This window comes from Eremothecium cymbalariae, chromosome 6 (assembly GCF_000235365.1).
Source record: "Eremothecium cymbalariae DBVPG#7215 chromosome 6, complete sequence".
Lineage (NCBI taxonomy): Eukaryota > Fungi > Ascomycota > Saccharomycetes > Saccharomycetales > Saccharomycetaceae > Eremothecium > Eremothecium cymbalariae.
Window position 1 is genome coordinate 829,251 of NC_016454.1, and position 19,294 is coordinate 848,544.

A 19,294-nucleotide genomic window follows, 5' to 3' on the forward strand; every position below is an offset into this window, starting at 1 on the left:
AAGAACAGATATAGCAAGAGTAGAAATCAAGTTCTGTTCAGCCTTCTTCTCTTGTTCTTCTTGAACTTATTTTTCCTACGGTTGCTGTTGCCGATGCTATTATTATTATTATTGTTGTTGTTGTTGTTAGTGTTATTGTTATTTTGCGTTGTATTGGAGGTACCTGAAGTGTCGCTGTTTATAACCGTTAGCGGATTGAAATATGGCTGAGGAACCAATTTGACAGCCTTTGGAGTCAACCTGGTATAGACCAGGTAGTAAGCGTTCACTTCCTTTAGGACATTTCTTTCTGTTATCTTGTTAATATATTCATCATCATATGTAGCCCATGTGCCGTCTGGTTGTTTACAATGTGCGATATAATGACCACTAGATAACGAACGACCCTCATGAACTACAACACTGATTAGCTGGTATTTGACCGGAAGTGACTTCTCCGACTCAACGCAATATTCTGTTAGATCCATAAACAAAGGATAGGATACCGCTTGCTTCATTTTAGAGGATGATGTACCATTGAACCTGAATTTTTTCAAGTGGATTAACAAGGTTTCAGGGGCACGCAAAATCATGTTTCTTTTAATTGCATTCGTTGTTGTCTTACACTTCTCACAAACATATCCTTCCTTATTGTCAACTTTCTTTATTAATTCTGGGTTGAAAAAATCTCTGATGGATTTTTCGATGGAGTAGCGCCGCTTCGGTTGAGGTAATGTATCCATTGAAGTATTCGAACCTGTCGTCGAAGGCAGGTTTTCACCGTTACTAGGTTCATCTACAATTGAATCGCCATTTCTCATCATTTTTTTCCTTTAAGATGTAAAGAAAGGTCGTAAATTGGCTGTTCAGTAATGGACACGCTACCACACGATTTACATTTCACTCTCTGCTGTAGTAAGCCACCGAAAATATCGTATATTATAGATGCCGTCATCTTATGACCAAGCGGGACAGAATCCTCCTGTAACCGTGACATTAAGGACATGAAGTATTCATGAGAATCTTCTTGGTTCCACGCACTCATCATACAATTTATATCTTCTAGCCTCGCAATAAGCTTTTTTGGGTTAATGTAAGACAGTTTTGGTTTGCCTGATTCTACTGACCACATCCTTTTGGAAGTTTCGGCAAATGCATACGACACAGATGATGACGAAATTATGTCGTTGTAGTTGCCATGCAAGATATCGAATAGATAGTGTTGTAATGCTGGAATATGCAACATTGCTTGAATTGCAGCGTTCTGATAACAAGTAACACCGTGATTCAGCAAACCTTTAGGCCTACAATTGGTAAAATTAGATCCCCAGTTCTTCTTAATACGATGCGGCTCATTGGTACCCCTGTCATCATCATGTTCATTGAACTGATAAAAATCATTGAAGTCTGAAATGGTAGTGGGTGGTGTTGGCGAGGGAAAATTATTCAGCTCTATATTTCTATGCTTAAAGCCTTCTTGCTCTTCCTCCTTGTTTTCCAGTTCATCTCCAACTTGCTCAAGCTGCTGGCGGTACTCCCGCACTTCTTGAATCAACTCCAACTCTTCTGCTTTGAGACTAACTTGAGTGTCCACCCCACCATACTCTTCATCATAAGCATCATCACCACCAGCACCATCAGTATCGGCACAAACTCCGCGGTTTTCCTCGGTTCTTTGCTTTGTTATGCTTACGTCAGAATCCTCGTCGCTTTCTTCCTTCTCCTTTTCCGGATCATAATCTTCGTCATCTGAGGAAGAATCAGCATGCCTCTCACCTCCATGGCTACATTCGGCGGTAGAATCTTCCGTAGTAATCTCAACCTCCTCCCCCAAATCCTCCCCGACATCTTCCTCTACCACCGATTCCCGCTGATGACCTCTACCTTCACCATTCCGTGATTTGCGTGCCCCTTGCCGTTCCGGATGCTCCTTCGCCTCGTAAAACATATCTTCCTCAGAAGAATTATAGTTACAACTACCACCACCTAATTCCCCTATTTTCGCCTCCTCTCCTGAACTTGTGCCCTGATATTCGTCGTCACTAATATCTTGATTCCTTGTCGCCTTACCTTTCGCAGAAAATGACCCCGACCCTGACCTTGAATACAATTGCAGCGCCTCTTGCAACGACCTAGGCTGCCGACCATTACTAACAATATCGCAACCACCAGCACCATTCGCTTGAACACCCTCCACCTCCACTTTACCGTTGGTCCTCGACCCACTACCACCTGAATCCATAGTACCGTCGTCGCTTCTCTCCCCCCCAATCACAATATACGAAGTAGGATCGACCATGATATTGTCCTGTTTCTTTGCTTTCTTGAAATGCAATGGTTGCGAAACTATTCTATCAACTAGAGGCTTGATCGAATCCTTAGTCACAGACATATCTTGGATCAGAAACTGGTCAAATCTCGAGTCCGCTTACCTTGCAAAAAGCTTTCCCAGAAAATTTTCAAATTCAGAGATGACTTTTGGTGCCGGTCAGTAGTGTTTGACAAAACTTTACCAAAAACTCAAAAAATTGGTGAGCCGATTTGCCGACAAAAAACAAAATGAAAACACAGCAAAAAAGAAACTCTGGCCTTGGCGCCAAATGAGAACATTCCGTATAGAACGATAAATATGAACACGTGATTCTTAGGGTTCAGATTGGTAACTTCTAACGGCATTGAAAAAGAAATTACAAAAACCGAATTAGGAAGCTCATCTCACATCCGTCATGTTAAAAATTATCTCTATTAGCACCACCAGAGTACTGAAGTTAGATGGGAAATAGGCCGCCTAACAGTGTTTGTAAAGTCTGTCCCGGAAGGCAATGCAGAAGGTTACGCTGGCAACAGAATGCGGAAAATCAGTCAATGCGCTGAATCGTGTTATCCACGGAAGGCATCTAGGGAGAGAAAGACTATATAGGATGGGTGTAGTAGAACTACAACTTAACTATTTTAATAATAAGCGATGGACCAGCGCGTGAGTTCGTATATAGTATTTGAATAAGAGGATGCTGGATCTCACCAACAGATTGGTTTTTTTAATTTTACAACAGGTCGAAGGACCATGGGCCAGTTTGAAATATTGCAATATGGTTACAATTGTCGGGCGCGATTGGTATTAGCGTAGTATGACTATACGGCCGGGATGAATGGCCACTGTACATTGTAGGATTTTCTTTCACCTTTTTTGCCCAGCAGAAGTGCTCTTGCGGTATTTTAAAGTATGCATGATGATACGTTTGTTCTGCATGAGAAGGCGGGGAACGATTGAAGACGTATGCTGTGAAAAAGGAGTCTAAAATTAGTAACATTCGAGGAGTGTGGTTGCAGAGCCTAGAGGTGAGAGCAATGTAATATTTATGAAGTATGGTTTGCCCTTTTGTTATCAATGCTCTTTTTGAATCTATGCGGAAATGATTGTTCTAAATGGCAGTTGTTACACAGTCGGCCTCAGAATTAGTTTTAGTGACCTTTAGGACTGCCTCCAGGAGCAATTCAATTCAAAGTAGAGTGTATAGTATTTGCTTGTTCTATATCTTGCAGTGATTCGGGTCTGATTCAGATGTTTGGGCACGCGTGCTTGAATGGACATTGGCTCGTAAAGTTGGTTAGTTGAGGATAACACCGAAGAACAAAAAGCTGAAAGCACTCCTTAATTAGTTATATCAACACCAATGGATGGGAACAAATACAAGGTTATCAATGTCACCACGCAGCCAGACTGTGGGCCAACTTGGGCAATGGATACAGGATAACAATAATTCACCCAGCAGGCAGTTTCCTGGGAAATCGACCACGGGCGTTTCCAAATCTTTGGAGTCTCCAATGAGCACCGTCCCATCATCTAGGAGTTTGAATAAACAACAACAAGATTTTTGGAAGCAGAACCCGTTATATTTCCAGAAGCTTGCCGTATCTAATTTAGCATGTATGAAGATGTTGCGACATTCTATTGAGGGCGGTGATATTGAGGTTTTGGGTATGTTGTTGGGCCATATGCAAGGGGAGACTATTGTCGTCGTGGACTCGTATGGCTTACCTGTAGAAGGAACAGAGACTAGGGTAAATGCACAAATGGAATCCTACGAATATATTGTACAGTACTTGGATAGCATGGTAACCGACAGAATGGCAATTGTTGGTTGGTACCATTCACATCCTGGATACGGTTGCTGGTTAAGCGGTATAGATGCCGAAACTCAAGCATTGAATCAGAATTTTCAAGATCCTTATTTAGCTGTGGTTATTGATCCTAAGAAATCGCAGGAGAACGGGGTTTTAGAAATTGGGGCATTCAGGACCCTTCCAGATTGCGACAACAATGCCAAGTCTGCGTCTTCATCGACCAACGATATGAAATATGGGCGCCACTCTTCAAAATATTATGAATTGCAGGTCACGTACTTTGAAGGGAAGTATGATAGTAGCTTGTACCAATCACAGTTAATAGTCCCTGTGCCAAAGCTTTTAGATGCGGATGAAGAGGTCTTAATTCGCCAAATGTTAGGATTTGCTAGAGCATGTAGGAATATCAAGAAATTACAGGTGACAAATAGGACCTTTTTGCCCAAAAATATTAGCTCTTACAATTTAGATGTTTCAGAGCAAGATATATCAATGGAGAAATACAATGGATCAGACTCTGTTGTGGACATTAACCCGGAGGATAAACATATTCCGCAATCTGTTATTGAAGACGATTATAATGACGGCGGAGCTATAAATATGGGTGAACATAATGTTAATATGAATAATGACAGTAATTCTGCAGACATCGTAATGGATACTGCAAGTGTTTCGAGCAACGATGAACAGCCACAAGTGGCCTTTCAAGAAGCATCAGATTCACAGATGGGCGTGGTTGAAAATGAATACCTAAGGATAAAACGAGAACTTCTGCTGTTTAAAATGCAAGACTATCAGAAATTAAGATTTTACAGAGACGCATTTACACTATAGTTTAATTAGCATGATCCCAGACTTGCATTTATCATTTAATTCACAGAACTTATCCGGAGAATATGAAACAGATAAGGAATTAATATCACTGGGGTTTTGATGGACTATATTAATTCTAACGGGACCAGTGTTTAGATCAATGACATCAGTAGGTCGGATCCCATCACTGCTTGGTCTACCATATCTATCTATTCCTCCAAATTCAATAATATCGGTTGTCCACCGTAATAGATGCCCGCTATCGTCACCCATCAGGAGCCCGTGATATGGGCTGTAAGCGGCATAAAATTTCTGTTGATAAACCTTGAAAGGGAGTTGAAGTTCATTGACTACTTCCATAGATTTTCGCAGATCCAATATTGTAATTTTATCAGAATTTCTCTTAAATATGTAAAAATAATGTCCATTGTCACTTTGCAAGATCTGATAGATGCCGCGATTTCCATCTTTTAAGGTTTTCCAAGTAGATATGTGACAAGCCCTTGGGTCTACCCGTAAAAACTCAGACTTATATGTCCCAGCATATCTAATATTATCATGTCTTTCGTTGCATTGGTCAAAACAAGAAACTATAGTTTTATGAGCATGTCTCCCACATCTAATACGAGTGGATTGTGAACTCCACAATGGTTCACGGCGAGATACGTCGAATAATGCAATAGTATTTCTTGTGGATCCTAGAATAAAGTGTTTCCTACTACAAAAGTCAATGGAATAAGCTGTCAAGAGTTTATCATTTTCTTCGTTTACAAACCGGAAGTTAACCAATGATTTATTTTGTTCCCTCATGGGATTAAGTGAATACAGTTGAATTGGCAAGTCATTTGAAGACAGTAAAATTACTTTATTGTTGTCATCTTTCTCAAATAATGAGTGATTTGGATGGATGGCATGCGATATGATAGAATGGGTTTTGAAAAATCTTTGAAATGGCACAAGCTGCTTTTGTCCTTCCGGAATTAGATACTGTCGTACTCCAAAATCATCATTAACTGTAGTTAATGATATACCATCCATGGACCACCTCATGCCTTGACAAATTACTGGTCTATTATTTTGGACCTCTGTTGTAAGACTTTTAGCATATGGAGATGACTCTAAACCTGGGAACAGATAGTCGTGTGACTTTGTCATCACATTCCAACTCAAACATTCCTTGTCCCAAACCTTCACTCTATCTCTACCATCAAATATATCTTCTGTGGTGGTCACAACACTCATTTTAAACCCCTAGACTGGTTAGTGTGTTGATATTTTAAAAGTAGTAGCATATGTACAGTTTGTTTATCTCGTTAAGAAAGTTTTGATTATTGACAAAGTTTTCCATCATTTTGATTTCGATGCGTGCACCTCTTTACAAAAAGCATCAAACAAAGAACAGACCTTGATCAAAACTAATTATAAGCTTCTTCAAATGGTTTATCGAGGGTTTGGACTGGAACACATATCACCACCGGTGAATAAACCGTTTAATGAGATGACTCCCGATGAACAAGGTGAACGAGGTGCTCAAATGATGGTGGATTTCATGACGTCTTGCCCTGGTAAATCCATCATAAGTGGAGTTACTGGTTTTGCATTGGGTGGTATATTTGGTATGTTTATGGCATCCATGGCGTATGATACCCCGTTACATACACCTTCGCCTGCGAATCTTGGCCCTGGGGCTGGTATACCTGGTGTACAAACTATTCAACAAATGGCTGATTTGCCTTTAAAGCAGCAAATTAAAATTCAGTTCACAGATATGGGTAAGAGAGCATATTCTAGTGCTAAGAATTTCGGGTATATAGGCATGATTTATTCTGGCGTGGAGTGTGCAGTTGAGTCTTTAAGGGCTAAAAATGACATTTATAATGGTGTGGCAGCTGGGTGCCTAACTGGTGGTGGATTAGCTTATAAAAGTGGTCCATCTGCTGCACTAATCGGTTGTGCAGGATTTGCTGCATTTTCTACTGCTATTGACTTGTATATGAGACATGAGAATGGAGTACCACCTAAAGATGACTTTAATGAGTGATATTATGAGTGTATAAAGCGTAATTGTGTGTGAATTAAAGTTTAAATGTATATAGTCCTTAATTGCATATTTTCGTGTCCGTATATTAAAGAAAATAGTACACATAGACATTACAAATTGTGAGAATAATAATACAACCTGACCACATTACAAATTCAAAATGATAATTTGAAGGTGTAGGGTGGAGAAGTGAAAGAACTTCCTCTAACTTTTCAACAGTTTTATGGAGTTCGTTTTTAATTTTTTCGGATTCAGAATTGTCATAAACGCTTCCTTCTTGTCTGGATGTATCGAAGTTTCTATCGGTGACAGAATTCTGCATAATCGAATGTGTCATATCTTCATTGACACTTGAAGGCGGATGTTGATAGTAATGTTGTCGTATTTGTTGTAATCTTCTTTCAAAAGTCGCTTTATCTTTTTGCATTATCTTTCTCAGCCTTGATTCAAGATCCATATTTTCATTAATTGAAGTCTGTTGATCGTTAACTGGCTGTTCTGACATTGTGGATATATATCCAAGCGGTACCGGTTGACCTAATTGTGATCGCAACTGTGTTCTCGTATTATATTTTCTATATCCCACGCGTGAAGCATTAGCCGAACTATTAGTACCTTGTGTCATCTCATATACTGTTTGCTGATTTGAATGTCGATACGGCGTGCTTTCAGCTGATAATCGTATTATGCTTCTGCGTGACCTCAATCTTGGAGTCAAGTCTGCAGCCTCGTCGTCCTCAGGCATCATTTCGCTATCGGAATTAATTGGACTTTGTAGGTTATTTCTGTACTTTCTAGTTGGCGATACACCTCTAATTGCATGTAATGTATGTGGTTTTAGCGTAATATCTGAAAACCCACTGGACTTGTCTCTGTTGATAAACTCCTGAGACATAGTCAAGTCGTCCGGAGAGGGGATATCTACTGTCACAACACTCGTAGAGTTATTAGATACAACTGAGTCACGGTGGCTATGATTAGTTACTTGGTTGTGCCTTCGTCTCTGAACATCTTCATAAAGTTTGTTGATTTTTGAAACTCTACTTTCGCTCATAAGCCGAGATTCCCTCGATGGTAGGTATGTTGAGCCCATCACCTATTCATATGAGGTTCATGAACGAGAACCTAGTAGTATGAGCTCTATACCGATTCAAGATTAACAGCATTTAAGTTTTTATGGATCTGTCGTGTCTTGCGAAGAAAAGTTTACAAAACTGATCGAGTAGTCGGACTCAGAGCGCACACGACAAAGTAGAATAGACTAATGAAACGTACTTTAGAGTATGTAAGTATATAAAAACAATTTATAATTCTTTAGATAGACGAATGCTGGAGTAGAGAGTAACAATTGGGACAGAAGGATGAGGAAAATTATTAAAATGAAGTTGGATCTGAGGAAAGAAAATGAAAGCAGATATAGTTAACAAGCAATAAGCAGGTAAAGAGCATCAGATATAATTACATATATCTGACATTGATGGCTAAAATGACATAGTCTAAAGGGTAGACAAGTGTGAGTAGATCAGGTTGTGTCAGTTTCGAGGAGTGGGGGGAGGAAATATTGTGGGAGAAGAGTTCAAGGTTGAGAGATATAATAAGAGTTTAAAATAATAAAAACAAAAAAGTAGAACAGTATAGTGAAAATGATAGGATTGGTAGTGTAGAATGAAAATGAATAAGAGATGTGAAAATAAAAAAGAAAATAACAACTATTAGAGGTACAAGGTAAAGTAATTAAAGATGTGATAATTCAGTTAAAGCTGAACTGCTGGTTCATGTTAGAACCAAACCCGAACGTATTACCTGCTGTCTGTGGGGCCATGGACTCATCTATATTGTCATCTTCTGCACCAAAATATTTTTCAATAATATTATACGCCTTTTCATATATTTTTTCGTTAGCATTTGACTGACAGTTGAAGATCTTTTCCATGCCGCCAGCCTTCTCAATATAATCAGCGTTCTCGTTAATAGCAGATCCCCGTGCTTCCTTTTCAGCTTCGCCCATTTTCAAGATGTTCTCTAAAGCATCCAAAGTGACTTCAATAATCTTGTTATCAGCAATCTCTAACAAATCACATAATGGCTTTATACAGCCCTGAGACACTAAGTATCTAATAATGTCAGGTCTTTGCAAACCACCAGAGGACGCATTCGAAATAGCCCAGCATGCTTCCTTCTTCGTCTTATATTCCGCAGTTTCTAACAACTTGATCAATGGTGGGATGAGGTTTGCATCAATAACAGCTTGAATCTGATCTGTGTTACCGGCAGTAATGTTTGAAATCGTCCAACAAGCCTCCTTTCTAATAGACTCTTTTGAAGAAGTTAAAAGGTTCCTAAGAGCAGGCAATACACCACAATTTATAACAATTTGGGTTTGCAAATCATTACCTGTGACAATATTACCTACAGCTCTCAAGGCAGGAGTTTGAACCAGAGTAGACTGATGAGACAACAACTCAACCAACCTCTTGGGGATTCTGGCATCCACTACAGATTGGATAGCATTAACAGGACCATCTGATAAATAAGATATAGCCCAACAAGCATCAACTAGCGTTTCAGTGTCAATGGAATAAATTAACTTGGACAAAGTTGGGAGTGCCTGAGAAACTTTACTCCAGTCAGGCTGAGGTTTTTTACCACGACACAAATTGGATAGCGTCCAGGTTGCAGTTCTAATCAACGACGTTTTAGAAACCTCAAAAAGCGATAAAATTGGCTCCATCGCTCCACAGTCCAAGACATAATCTCTATAGGAAGTAGAATCTCCCGCAACATTCCCCAAAGCCCAAATGGCTTGCTCCTTAACCTCCACGGAATTGGAATATAATAACTGAATGAACAGAGGAACAGCTCCTGCATCAACAACAAACCGTGTCTGTTCAGAAGTCCCTGAAGCAATATTAGTCAATGCCCATGCAGCCTCCAGCTGCAGCATTTCTGGCTGATTTTCATGCATGAAACTAACAAGCGTCGGAACAACTCCAGAATCAATAACCAGGTTAATCGGAGGCCTATGCTCACGCGACAAAATCTGCCTAAACTTCACAGTAGCTGCCAATTGCTCCTGAAAATCATTAGATTGAATCTGCTGCAACATCTGAGGCAATTCTTGAGACAACTGCTGGTAAAACTGCTGATCTTGAGACTCTGTCTCCCCATCATCATCCTCAGAATCATTCCCTGTGGCCGTGGTTGAAGAAAAATTCCTTCTCTTAGCAAGGGCTTCATCCCTTTTAGCTTTCCTTAATTCAACCTGTTGGTTGTCTCTACGACGACGCAACTCATCCGCAGAGAAACGTCCCTTGTTCTTAAAATTAGTACGCCTGTATTCAGGAACAAACTTGTTGGTAGCTAACGACTCACTGTCCATGGCTTGATCAAAAACTACTAACAAAGTTTATTATTAGCTCTTCCAGAGACTTCTCACTCTATCCAATGGGGGGTTATAAACCTGTATTAAAAGTTAGTTAGAGATGGTCTCCCTCAAAGAAAATTTTACAGACGCATTAAGGAGTTGCTTTACAGCTCAATCCGCTTTATTTACGCGCACTTTAGATGGGTGCCGAGTTCTATCACGTGACCGGTTCGTAAATGGTGGCGATAATGGTTACCCGGATATGATAGCACAGATCATCGTGCACGAAGACGCCGCATGCACGTCTGTCAAGCACAACAATGGAGACTGCGTCACAGATATCAGAAGACCTATATATACATACCTACATATGTATATATATATGTATATTGATGTAGAATTAGATAGTATATTAATATTGGAACGCGGTTGAAATTGGCGTGTGGTAGTACTGTGGTGGATACGAAATGAATATCGTTCAGTTAGTTGTAATGGGGTTGGGGCTGGATGAGCTGGCCAATAGCAGCAGCCAATAATTCACGACTTGTGACTGCACAGAGAAGCTGTAGAACGAGGAAAGTTGCGGAATATAAAAATGGATTTTGTTCGAGAGTTCCATGATGCTGGTGGGAGTCCTCTATATTTTTTGTCCTTTAATTGTTTCCCAGGGATCCAAACGTTATAAGAAAGCAGGAATGGGGTGCGGGGAGGGGTTGTAGCCAGTCATACGTGTAATGGACTACGGTCATGTTTGGGAGTTTTTCATCTTTCAGTTTCCAGTGTTTTAGAAAAAGACCCCATCTATTCTGGTAGAAGTTATCATATACTAAAAACAGCGATGGAAAATGCATTATTATTTATCAGTATGTGAGTTCACAACAACATCATGATACACCCCAGCATCATGCCGCTAAAACGGGCGTTCCCATGTGGATAATTCATGGCACCGTTCTCTGATTCAGAACGACTTGTCTTATCAAACCTACCGTACGTGGAGGTACTGGAAGCAAATGAGGACTCGGTATCGCTAGTCTTATCAAACCTGCCATACGTAGAGGTGCCAGAATAAGTAGAAGATTCGGAGTCCGTGATTTTGTCGAATCTGCCATACCTATAAGTATCGGAAGAACTCATAGAAGGCGATTCTGCAACATTTGCAGAATCTTGTTCCTGCGCAAAAACAACTTGGAACAGCCCAATTAAAGAACCAGCAACCAGTGACAACTTCATTATACTCTATCTGACCCACAAATAGATACTAGTGGATTGCAACAAAAAAAGTTAAAAAGGAATCCAAATACCAGAAAATAGCTTTCTTCTTCGTTCCTATATTAGGATAGTTCGTCAATAGAAATGCTTATTGCTATAGATCTGTCTCTCGTCAGAATTGAGAACGAGTGAAAGAATAAAATAATGTGCTTCAGCTACTTGATTAATAGCGTTTCTTGGTTAAATGGACGGTGCATTTTCCTGCTCTTTTAACTAAAAAAGCCCATTAAAAAATGCTTATCATCCCCGCCCGGATGCTTTATTAAGAGGCCACCGCACTATTCAGCCCGGGTAACAGTGGTCACGTGTAATTACGCAAGAATCGCACCTGCAATATACATCATAATGAAGATGTCGTACTAAGGCTGTCTATGCATCGTGAAGAGATCTTGAAGGCCGAGTGCGACCTTCCCGCTCCAAAGGAGGCACTTTTGCTACCGAATGGGCTACAGGTACGGCGCCAATTAGACCTTTACTTTCGGCCAGTGTAGCACTTCTAGAGTAAGTAGGATCCTCTTGGTAATATTCATCAATAAACGGATGCAGAAGCACGGACTGGTTCTTGATTGTTAGGATACTATTCGTAGGCACAGTGGTCCAATCTCCACGTTCAAATGTTAATGGTTCGCTGGCAACCATAACTACGTCCTGATTTCTATCCAATCTCTCCATTCTGTACTCTCCTGGCGAGTACTCCACAAAGTTAGATCCACAGCTGAAATGTAAGGAGGCAGCCTCGTCTGTACTTGACGTTATGTATCGAGATATCACCACACATACTCCATCGGTGACGGCAAAGTTGAGTAGCGATGGCTCCCGGGTGGACGCTGGATCTGCGGAGACGTCTTTGGTCCAATCTCTCAAATACTCAATAGTCTTCTGTAATGCTTGACGCAACACTTGATGATCAAAATGGCCGTGTATTTGGCTTGGATCATGCCCCATTTTATCCAGCGTGTCTAAGAAGAGTGCAAACGAACATTCGGAATCGGTACTCCCTTGAATGTAATTAAAGTATACATCATCGATATGTGCCAGTAGTCGTCTTTTGATCTTGCTAAAGTTGGCAACGCCACCATTGTGCATGAAAGTCAGTTTATGATAAGTGAAAGGATGGCAATTGGTTGCAGATAAAACACCACAGGTAGACGCTCGTACATGTGCAAACACTAAGCTGGACTTTGTTTTTTCGGCTAGAGATTCCAAGTTTTGATTATTCCAAGCAGGGGTTATAGCCTTAAAAAGACACGGTTCTTTGCCAAGTTCTTCGCCATCTGAATAATACGCAACTCCAAAACCATCACCGTTTATTGGCCGTCTTCTATCTAGCCTCAATCTACTGTCAAATGATTGGTTGATAATTGAATGTTCCGGTCTTGTCAACAGGTGAGATAATCTTATAGGCTCCTTGCCCTTGTATATCAAAAACCGACACATAATGAGAAGCAGCGGTGATGTCTATGATACACAATTATGATTAAAGAATAGATAACTAAATGTTGCTTACCAACAGTCGTGTTCTTTATATAAACTGATGGGTACGTATTATGTTAATAAAGGCAAAGGGTACTTCTATATGAAGTGTGGCACGTATGCTCAGATGAGTCACGTGAAGGATCCTCTTCCCTTAGACAGAATGTAAGTCAACATATACCAATATAAGCGCTACATAGCATAAATAGACCTGAGATTACGATAGAAAGATCATCTCTGTCCTAGATTTCGCCAAATTTAGCCAGTCAGTTTATGTGGGGTTTTCAGAATCGAGTATGATAGTGACAGGACCTTCATTGGTTAACGAACAACTCATGAGACCTCCAAATTGACCGTCAAAGACTTTGTCTTCTCCGACCTCTGCCTTCAAACAGGAAAAGAAATGACCGTATATATCCTTCGCTAATGAACTCTCGAGGGCCATATGGAAATCGGGTTTGGAACCTTTCTTAGTTTTGGCCATTAGAGTAAATTGTGAAACGGATAGCACCTCTCCATCGACCTCTTTGATGTTCTTTTTCCACATCTTACCTGTATCGTCTGCAAAAACCCTCAGTAATGCTACTTTCTTGGCCATCTTCTCGACTTCATCGACTGTGTCGCCTTTAGAAAGCCCGACTAAAAGCATATAACCATGCTTGATACTTTTAACTTGAGTTTAGTAGATGCTGTGAAAATATTCTCGATTAAAAGTCTAACACCAAATAAACATACTTGGCGATTGTCTCATTCGCAATTGAAATAGAGGCTTGACTAACTTTCTGTAATACAATTCTCATATCTAATGCCAGGGTTCTCCTCGGCGAACTATAAAAGTGGGTTAATTTTAAGATCAAGATATTTCAGCTTTTTTTAAAGTCGAGGGAAAAATCTCTTTAGTTCTGTTCAGTACGTTTAAACAACTTCGATTAACAACAAGTAAATAAGATTGACCCTATATTTAAATTATATCGTACGGTTAAGGACTAATAGGTTACAATGGATGGTATAACGATGATAAGCTTACCAGCACCGGAGTCTTCTAGAAACTCGCTTTAGCATATAAATACAACAACCAAGAAATCTGACAGCCGCCATAAACCCTACCAACCATAATATAACGGAAAAATATATGTTTGCCTTTTTTGGCAAGACAATTACAGTCTGACTTTCAGTACGGTAGATTTGATTCATGATTTGATATTGTCCAATGCCACCTGTTTCCAAAACAATGGCTATGATAATAAAGTTCGAAATAATCCAAAAGATAATTACCACTGATCTAACAGTGGCAAGATAAGAATTCTTTTCATCTTCGAAAGATAGCTTCTCTTCAGTGTTATTCGGAGCAGACTCTGTGAGAAGTTCCATATATTTTTCGTAGTTGTATTCGATTTCTTGAGATGATACCGGGATTTCCATATTCACAGTACCGTCTTCCTTCGATTGAATTTTCCCCAATGGCTTTGCAAGTACCCCTTTAGTACCCCAAGATATATCGTGAACATTACAGAACGCATATATGTTCAAAACGTTAATGTATGAAGGGCTCAACAAGACGTATTGAATAAAAGAAGTGAACATGTGAATCGGTTGTAAGTACACAACCGAAGCCATGAAATATAGACAATAAGTCGATGCCATTGAGATCACCAAGTTTCTGAAAGTTTCACTCGTGATTAAGCCTTGAAAAGTCAGTTTATTTTCACTCATGAGTTTTAAGATGGAATTTGCAGACAAGAATATCGCACAGAATAACATGTAAATCATCAATATTGCGAAGAATATGAACGTCACCAAATAGAATTTCGGAGTACCCCTTGGCTTATTTCCTAAAGACAAGATGAATGTAATTAACACGTTAACACCATATAACCATAGGAATACAACTGAAAGAACTCGGAAAATAACATGCTCCGGATATGATATCGTAAGAGAGAGAGTTAAGATCCTGAAAACTAAGAAAAATGAACTTAATGAAAACCAAGCGCTTAGCATCGTGATAAACAAATAAAGAAACTCGATATTCAACAAAACCTTCCTCAAGAGACTGTGACCACTTGTCCAGATCTTATAAAAATGAACAAATGAATACAGCGCAGCAAAGAAAGAACCATTTAACCATCTCCTTCGTTGTAATATGAATTCCGGAATACGTTCAGGGACGTCGGTGGACCCGTATGACGATCTGCAATACTTTAATAACCATTGAGCCTTCTTCTTAGTCACAATTTCAAAGCATAGAATTCTATCCTCTGCCAAGTACATATTTGAAACGAAAACAGTCGAATTCAAATTCTCTCCCATGAAGTACTTTTTTAATGGTTCACCCTTTAGTGCGGAAAATCTATAAGCTGAAAAAGCACCTGGCAAGACACTAATAAATCCAAAATTGGACTCCGTCGTTTTGTCTAGAATATTGGACATCTTATATTCGAAATTTTGTGAAGCCACTAAGGGATTAAATAACTTGGAATATCCTAAACCTAGGTCTGTTTTAATTTCTCCGCATGCACCACCGATATTTGGATCGTTGAACTCTCTCCATAGCTCATAAATTGAATCCTTTCCAGGCATAGTACCAGCATCTAATAAGGTAATTACTTCTGGTTGCAAAACTTCTGAAAAAGCTTCGAAGGCCCAACGGTGAGAATTAATCTTTTTTTGGTTCCGTTCCTTCAAGCAAAATAACAATTGGACTGGAACAGTCTTCTTGCCACATGATAGCTTGACTTTGGAACCAGTAACTCGCGATATATTTATCTTGGTGGTGTGTTCATACAAATGTGCAACAACTTTTTTCCCATTAATTTCATCCTTTGCAAATCCGTCCTGATAGCATCCCAATGCACTCATTAAGGCTAACGCACGTTCATTAATCGCATTCCTTCCATCTGAAACGATGCAAACACAAATCTTCTTCCAAGCATCAGGCCCCCAGACAGAAGATCGTTTTCTTTTAGTAAAATGCTTTATGTTGTCCATCACTCCCTTTAAAGTACGTGCCAACAAAATGTCGTTTTCATTGTACATGGTTATCACTACCATCAACTCAGTCCGGCGAGGCGACATATACTTCAATTGACGTAATGTAAAATTATTATTCTGAAAGTCGTTTGGTTCGCAGGTCACAGCTTGATATCTCATGAATTTGTACTCATTTGTTAGCTGCCCGTCGCTCATACCATGAGCATATTCCAATACTAAACGCTCACTAATTGGACAGTCAAAGACGAAATTACCATGCCACAATTTAAACTTCCTTATGACTTTTTCAGTTTGATTAGGCGTCCAAAGTAACCCTAAATCATGCTGTTTACCATCTTCATCAGTACCGCCGAGAAAAGCCATTGTGTTCGCGCCAGGAGAACTGCCAAAGACCGGAGTCGTGGTCATATCATTAGTTTCACTATTGGTTGCAAGCCTCCCAAATTGGTCACTGGAGCCCTTGTACCCCTCTTCATCATACTGGTAATCACCATCACCGTAACCGAACAATAGTTGACGATTTCCGTAAGGATTAACCACCTCCCCATGGCTATCTAAATATGAAATAATCTGATAATCATCTCCCTGCTGATCAATATACCCCAACCGCTCCTCTAGATCATTCTGATAATTCTGTGCAAAAGGACTATATGCTCGTCCGCTGCCGTATACGTATTGCATCTCAGTATTTCTCAGTATCGGTAATGTATCTTTGTGCCGACCATGATCCATCCCAACAGATTCAAGACTAGTCTCCATGTTATTGACGTTATTGACGTCCCCATAATAAATAGAATCGTTAAATTGGCCTAATCGTGTCCTATACTGCCTCCCATTGCCTGGAGAAACCACGTCGGAAACCCTTCCAACCCTATGCACATGACTCTCCTCCATATTTCTGTGAACATTGCGATTTGGTCTATAATCTTGCAGATCGCCAGGAATCTGATAATCAATATTTGAAGGATATGGAATATTCTTAACCACCCCCAAACCCCCTTCAGATCTATCCTCCCTGGCGTCAACTTCCCCATCACCACTATCTTTATCATCCTGTCGTCTGTCACCGTCATGACTATTCGGAAAAAATCCAAATCTATTATAAAACTTTCTACTCATACTAAAGTTAACTCCATAGTAATAGAGATCCCCTTTAGACCAAAATTCGGTACGTAAATTCTACTTAATCTTTCTAATATCATAGTTCTGAGCCCAAAGCAACCTCTAATAACATATTTTATAGATCTTTGTTGTTGCTACGACTGTCACACACTTACTTTACTACTCTAATTTTAAACTTTGTGCAATCTGTATCAGACAGGTACAATCAACAAAATTAGAACAGGCAAGTAGGACAAAAAGGAACTTCGAAACAGAACGACACATTTATTCTACTCCTATGCGCTATTTAGTCCATTACTTGTCTTGGTTTTAGATTTGACAGCAACCGACAGGACAACAAATAGCCATAAATGGTTAACCGAAATCATTTTTGTATTCTAAGGCAAATCTTGAATTTCCACTGCACATTTTCTCCGAATGATTTGAGAGGAGGCTGGGGGCTGGTAGTTTCAGCTAGATAAAACAGTGTATTGTGAGTTTTCGTTCAAAAATTCTTCGAGATCAGACGCTGTGCGGTATTCAGCTTCTGTGCCTAAAATTACGTGCACCCTGAGTTTTGCCTGCTGGAATATATAGTTTCGCTTGAGTTTATCTATGATGTACTCACGGAAGCCACAAGAGAGTTGTGCGATGGCTGCAGAGTTGGTGGCTAAGGTTTGTGCGTTTTTAAGTAGGAGGTTTATAGTGTCGTCAGTCTGTTCTGGGCTTGTAGACGTCTGAAGTTCCTGTTTCTTGATGCAAAAGCGCCTAATCTCATTGTCACAACGACTGTTAAGGATATCGCAGAGCCGGAAAACAGTGGGGCTTAGTTGGTTGGTATTGTCTTTTGCACTGCCTGAGATCAATTGTGATCTTAAGGATGTAAGTAAGTGTTGGGCTGTGCGTAAGACTTTGTCTAACATACAACAGAGGGTCCATTCTGGAATACCAGGGGGAGGGTTTGTGCACGCAGTCTGTAAGATATCGACAATGTGTAGCTGTTCTTCAATTTCTTGGGGATCTGAATTATCTATGAATTTTTCAAGAGTTTGTAGACTGCCGTTTGCAATAATGGACAGCCCTTCAACGGATCGTATTGCAAGCTTAAGTTCTTTGGTGTCAACTGTAGTAACTTGAACGAAGGATGACCTGATTTCGTTGACCTGGATGAGAAATCTGGACATGAGATCATCAAGGTAGTTAATATGTACGTGATTTAGGCCAACTTCATCCATTTTACGAGACTCTATAATCGTTTCTGTTACTGCAGCAATGAATTTATAAATTAACGATAATGAATCGATTAATGTTTGAGGGGTAATACTATCAGACATTTCAGCAACCTCTGTATCACTATGCATTGGCTGATTAACAGGTATTCCATCTACTTCCTTGAGATTCTTCTTAGCGTCTTCAATTACCTTTGCATCGGATTCGGTTTCCATTGAAGAATCATTCTCTAATGCGTCTAATTGGACTTGTAGTAACTTGTGAGATAGCTCAATGAATTGCTTACAAACCTGAAGGAATTTTTCGGGTATTAAAGGTTCGCTGAATTCAACATACATGAGGTAACATGTCAATAAGTTGAAGTAGAGATCCCAGCCATGTTGATCAGGGAAAGACACTAATACTGCCTCAAACTTGGTTAATATAACATCAATTGGTATCAGCAACCCCTCCAGATCGGTTATTCCATCTAGGTTCACGTATTTTAGAAGATTTATATAGCCATTTGCAGCGGTATACTCCGTGAATATCATCAATAACAAGCGCGTTTGGTTGTACAGAATGTTATACGAGTCATCGCTAGTGTTACAGCTCATACCTAAAGCCTTCTCGTAAAGTTGAAACGCATTTGCGTAAGAGCGTAACGTCTTAACTACATCTGACAACATCCATCGTTCTGCTTGTTCTTCGAGATGAACAGCTTCTTCATAGAGTTCTTCCTGTGTCTTTGGTTGCTGCTGTTCCGCTCCTTTGGTCTTTTTGGACCTGATTTCTACATTGAAATGGTTAATAACTGTTTGATACTCTGCAACTGGTCGTCTATTATCAATTCACATACTTCTGCCTGTTCTCTTCATTGCTCATCGCTCTTCATGTATATAAATCGTTCATCTTGCAGCCGAATGTAATGC

The 19,294-nt window shown here is 39.9% G+C and overlaps 10 protein-coding genes and 1 further gene across 10 annotated transcripts; 2 read left to right on the plus strand and 9 right to left on the minus strand.

Moving 5' to 3' along the window:
• Positions 1-26: 26 nt before the first annotated feature.
• Positions 27-2,371, minus strand: Ecym_6427 (the record flags this gene model as incomplete).
• A 1,286-nt stretch (positions 2,372-3,657) lies between these two features.
• On the plus strand, positions 3,658-4,938 carry RRI1 (COP9 signalosome catalytic subunit RRI1; the record flags this gene model as incomplete). The annotated part of the gene is made up of 1 exon (XM_003647568.1): positions 3,658-4,938. The coding sequence occupies one exon, from the start codon at positions 3,658-3,660 to the stop codon at positions 4,936-4,938; it is 1,281 nt and encodes a 426-aa protein (XP_003647616.1).
• Positions 4,933-6,159, minus strand: SWT21 (Swt21p; the record flags this gene model as incomplete). Its single annotated transcript, XM_003647569.1, has 1 exon — positions 4,933-6,159. The coding sequence occupies one exon, from the start codon at positions 6,157-6,159 to the stop codon at positions 4,933-4,935; it is 1,227 nt and encodes a 408-aa protein (XP_003647617.1).
• A 193-nt stretch (positions 6,160-6,352) lies between these two features.
• Positions 6,353-6,958, plus strand: TIM22 (translocation channel protein TIM22; the record flags this gene model as incomplete). Its single annotated transcript, XM_003647570.1, has 1 exon — positions 6,353-6,958. One exon carries the CDS (start codon positions 6,353-6,355, stop codon positions 6,956-6,958), a length of 606 nt encoding a protein of 201 aa, XP_003647618.1.
• Positions 6,959-7,043: 85 nt separating this feature from the next.
• On the minus strand, positions 7,044-8,051 carry KAR1 (Kar1p; the record flags this gene model as incomplete). The annotated part of the gene is made up of 1 exon (XM_003647571.1): positions 7,044-8,051. The coding sequence occupies one exon, from the start codon at positions 8,049-8,051 to the stop codon at positions 7,044-7,046; it is 1,008 nt and encodes a 335-aa protein (XP_003647619.1).
• A 657-nt stretch (positions 8,052-8,708) lies between these two features.
• On the minus strand, positions 8,709-10,337 carry SRP1 (karyopherin alpha; the record flags this gene model as incomplete). Its single annotated transcript, XM_003647572.1, has 1 exon — positions 8,709-10,337. One exon carries the CDS (start codon positions 10,335-10,337, stop codon positions 8,709-8,711), a length of 1,629 nt encoding a protein of 542 aa, XP_003647620.1.
• Positions 10,338-11,195: 858 nt separating this feature from the next.
• On the minus strand, positions 11,196-11,552 carry Ecym_6433 (uncharacterized protein; the record flags this gene model as incomplete). Its single annotated transcript, XM_003647573.1, has 1 exon — positions 11,196-11,552. The coding sequence occupies one exon, from the start codon at positions 11,550-11,552 to the stop codon at positions 11,196-11,198; it is 357 nt and encodes a 118-aa protein (XP_003647621.1).
• Positions 11,553-11,960: 408 nt separating this feature from the next.
• Positions 11,961-13,028, minus strand: DUG3 (glutamine amidotransferase subunit DUG3; the record flags this gene model as incomplete). Its single annotated transcript, XM_003647574.1, has 1 exon — positions 11,961-13,028. The coding sequence occupies one exon, from the start codon at positions 13,026-13,028 to the stop codon at positions 11,961-11,963; it is 1,068 nt and encodes a 355-aa protein (XP_003647622.1).
• Positions 13,029-13,335: 307 nt separating this feature from the next.
• DTD1 (D-tyrosyl-tRNA(Tyr) deacylase) lies at positions 13,336-13,864 on the minus strand (the record flags this gene model as incomplete). Its single annotated transcript, XM_003647575.1, has 2 exons — positions 13,336-13,729; positions 13,800-13,864. The coding sequence occupies 2 exons, from the start codon at positions 13,862-13,864 to the stop codon at positions 13,336-13,338; spliced, it is 459 nt and encodes a 152-aa protein (XP_003647623.1).
• A 223-nt stretch (positions 13,865-14,087) lies between these two features.
• On the minus strand, positions 14,088-17,171 carry CHS1 (chitin synthase I; the record flags this gene model as incomplete). The annotated part of the gene is made up of 1 exon (XM_003647576.1): positions 14,088-17,171. The coding sequence occupies one exon, from the start codon at positions 17,169-17,171 to the stop codon at positions 14,088-14,090; it is 3,084 nt and encodes a 1,027-aa protein (XP_003647624.1).
• A 452-nt stretch (positions 17,172-17,623) lies between these two features.
• On the minus strand, positions 17,624-19,051 carry Ecym_6437 (uncharacterized protein; the record flags this gene model as incomplete). The annotated part of the gene is made up of 1 exon (XM_003647577.1): positions 17,624-19,051. The coding sequence occupies one exon, from the start codon at positions 19,049-19,051 to the stop codon at positions 17,624-17,626; it is 1,428 nt and encodes a 475-aa protein (XP_003647625.1).
• Positions 19,052-19,294: the final 243 nt, after the last annotated feature.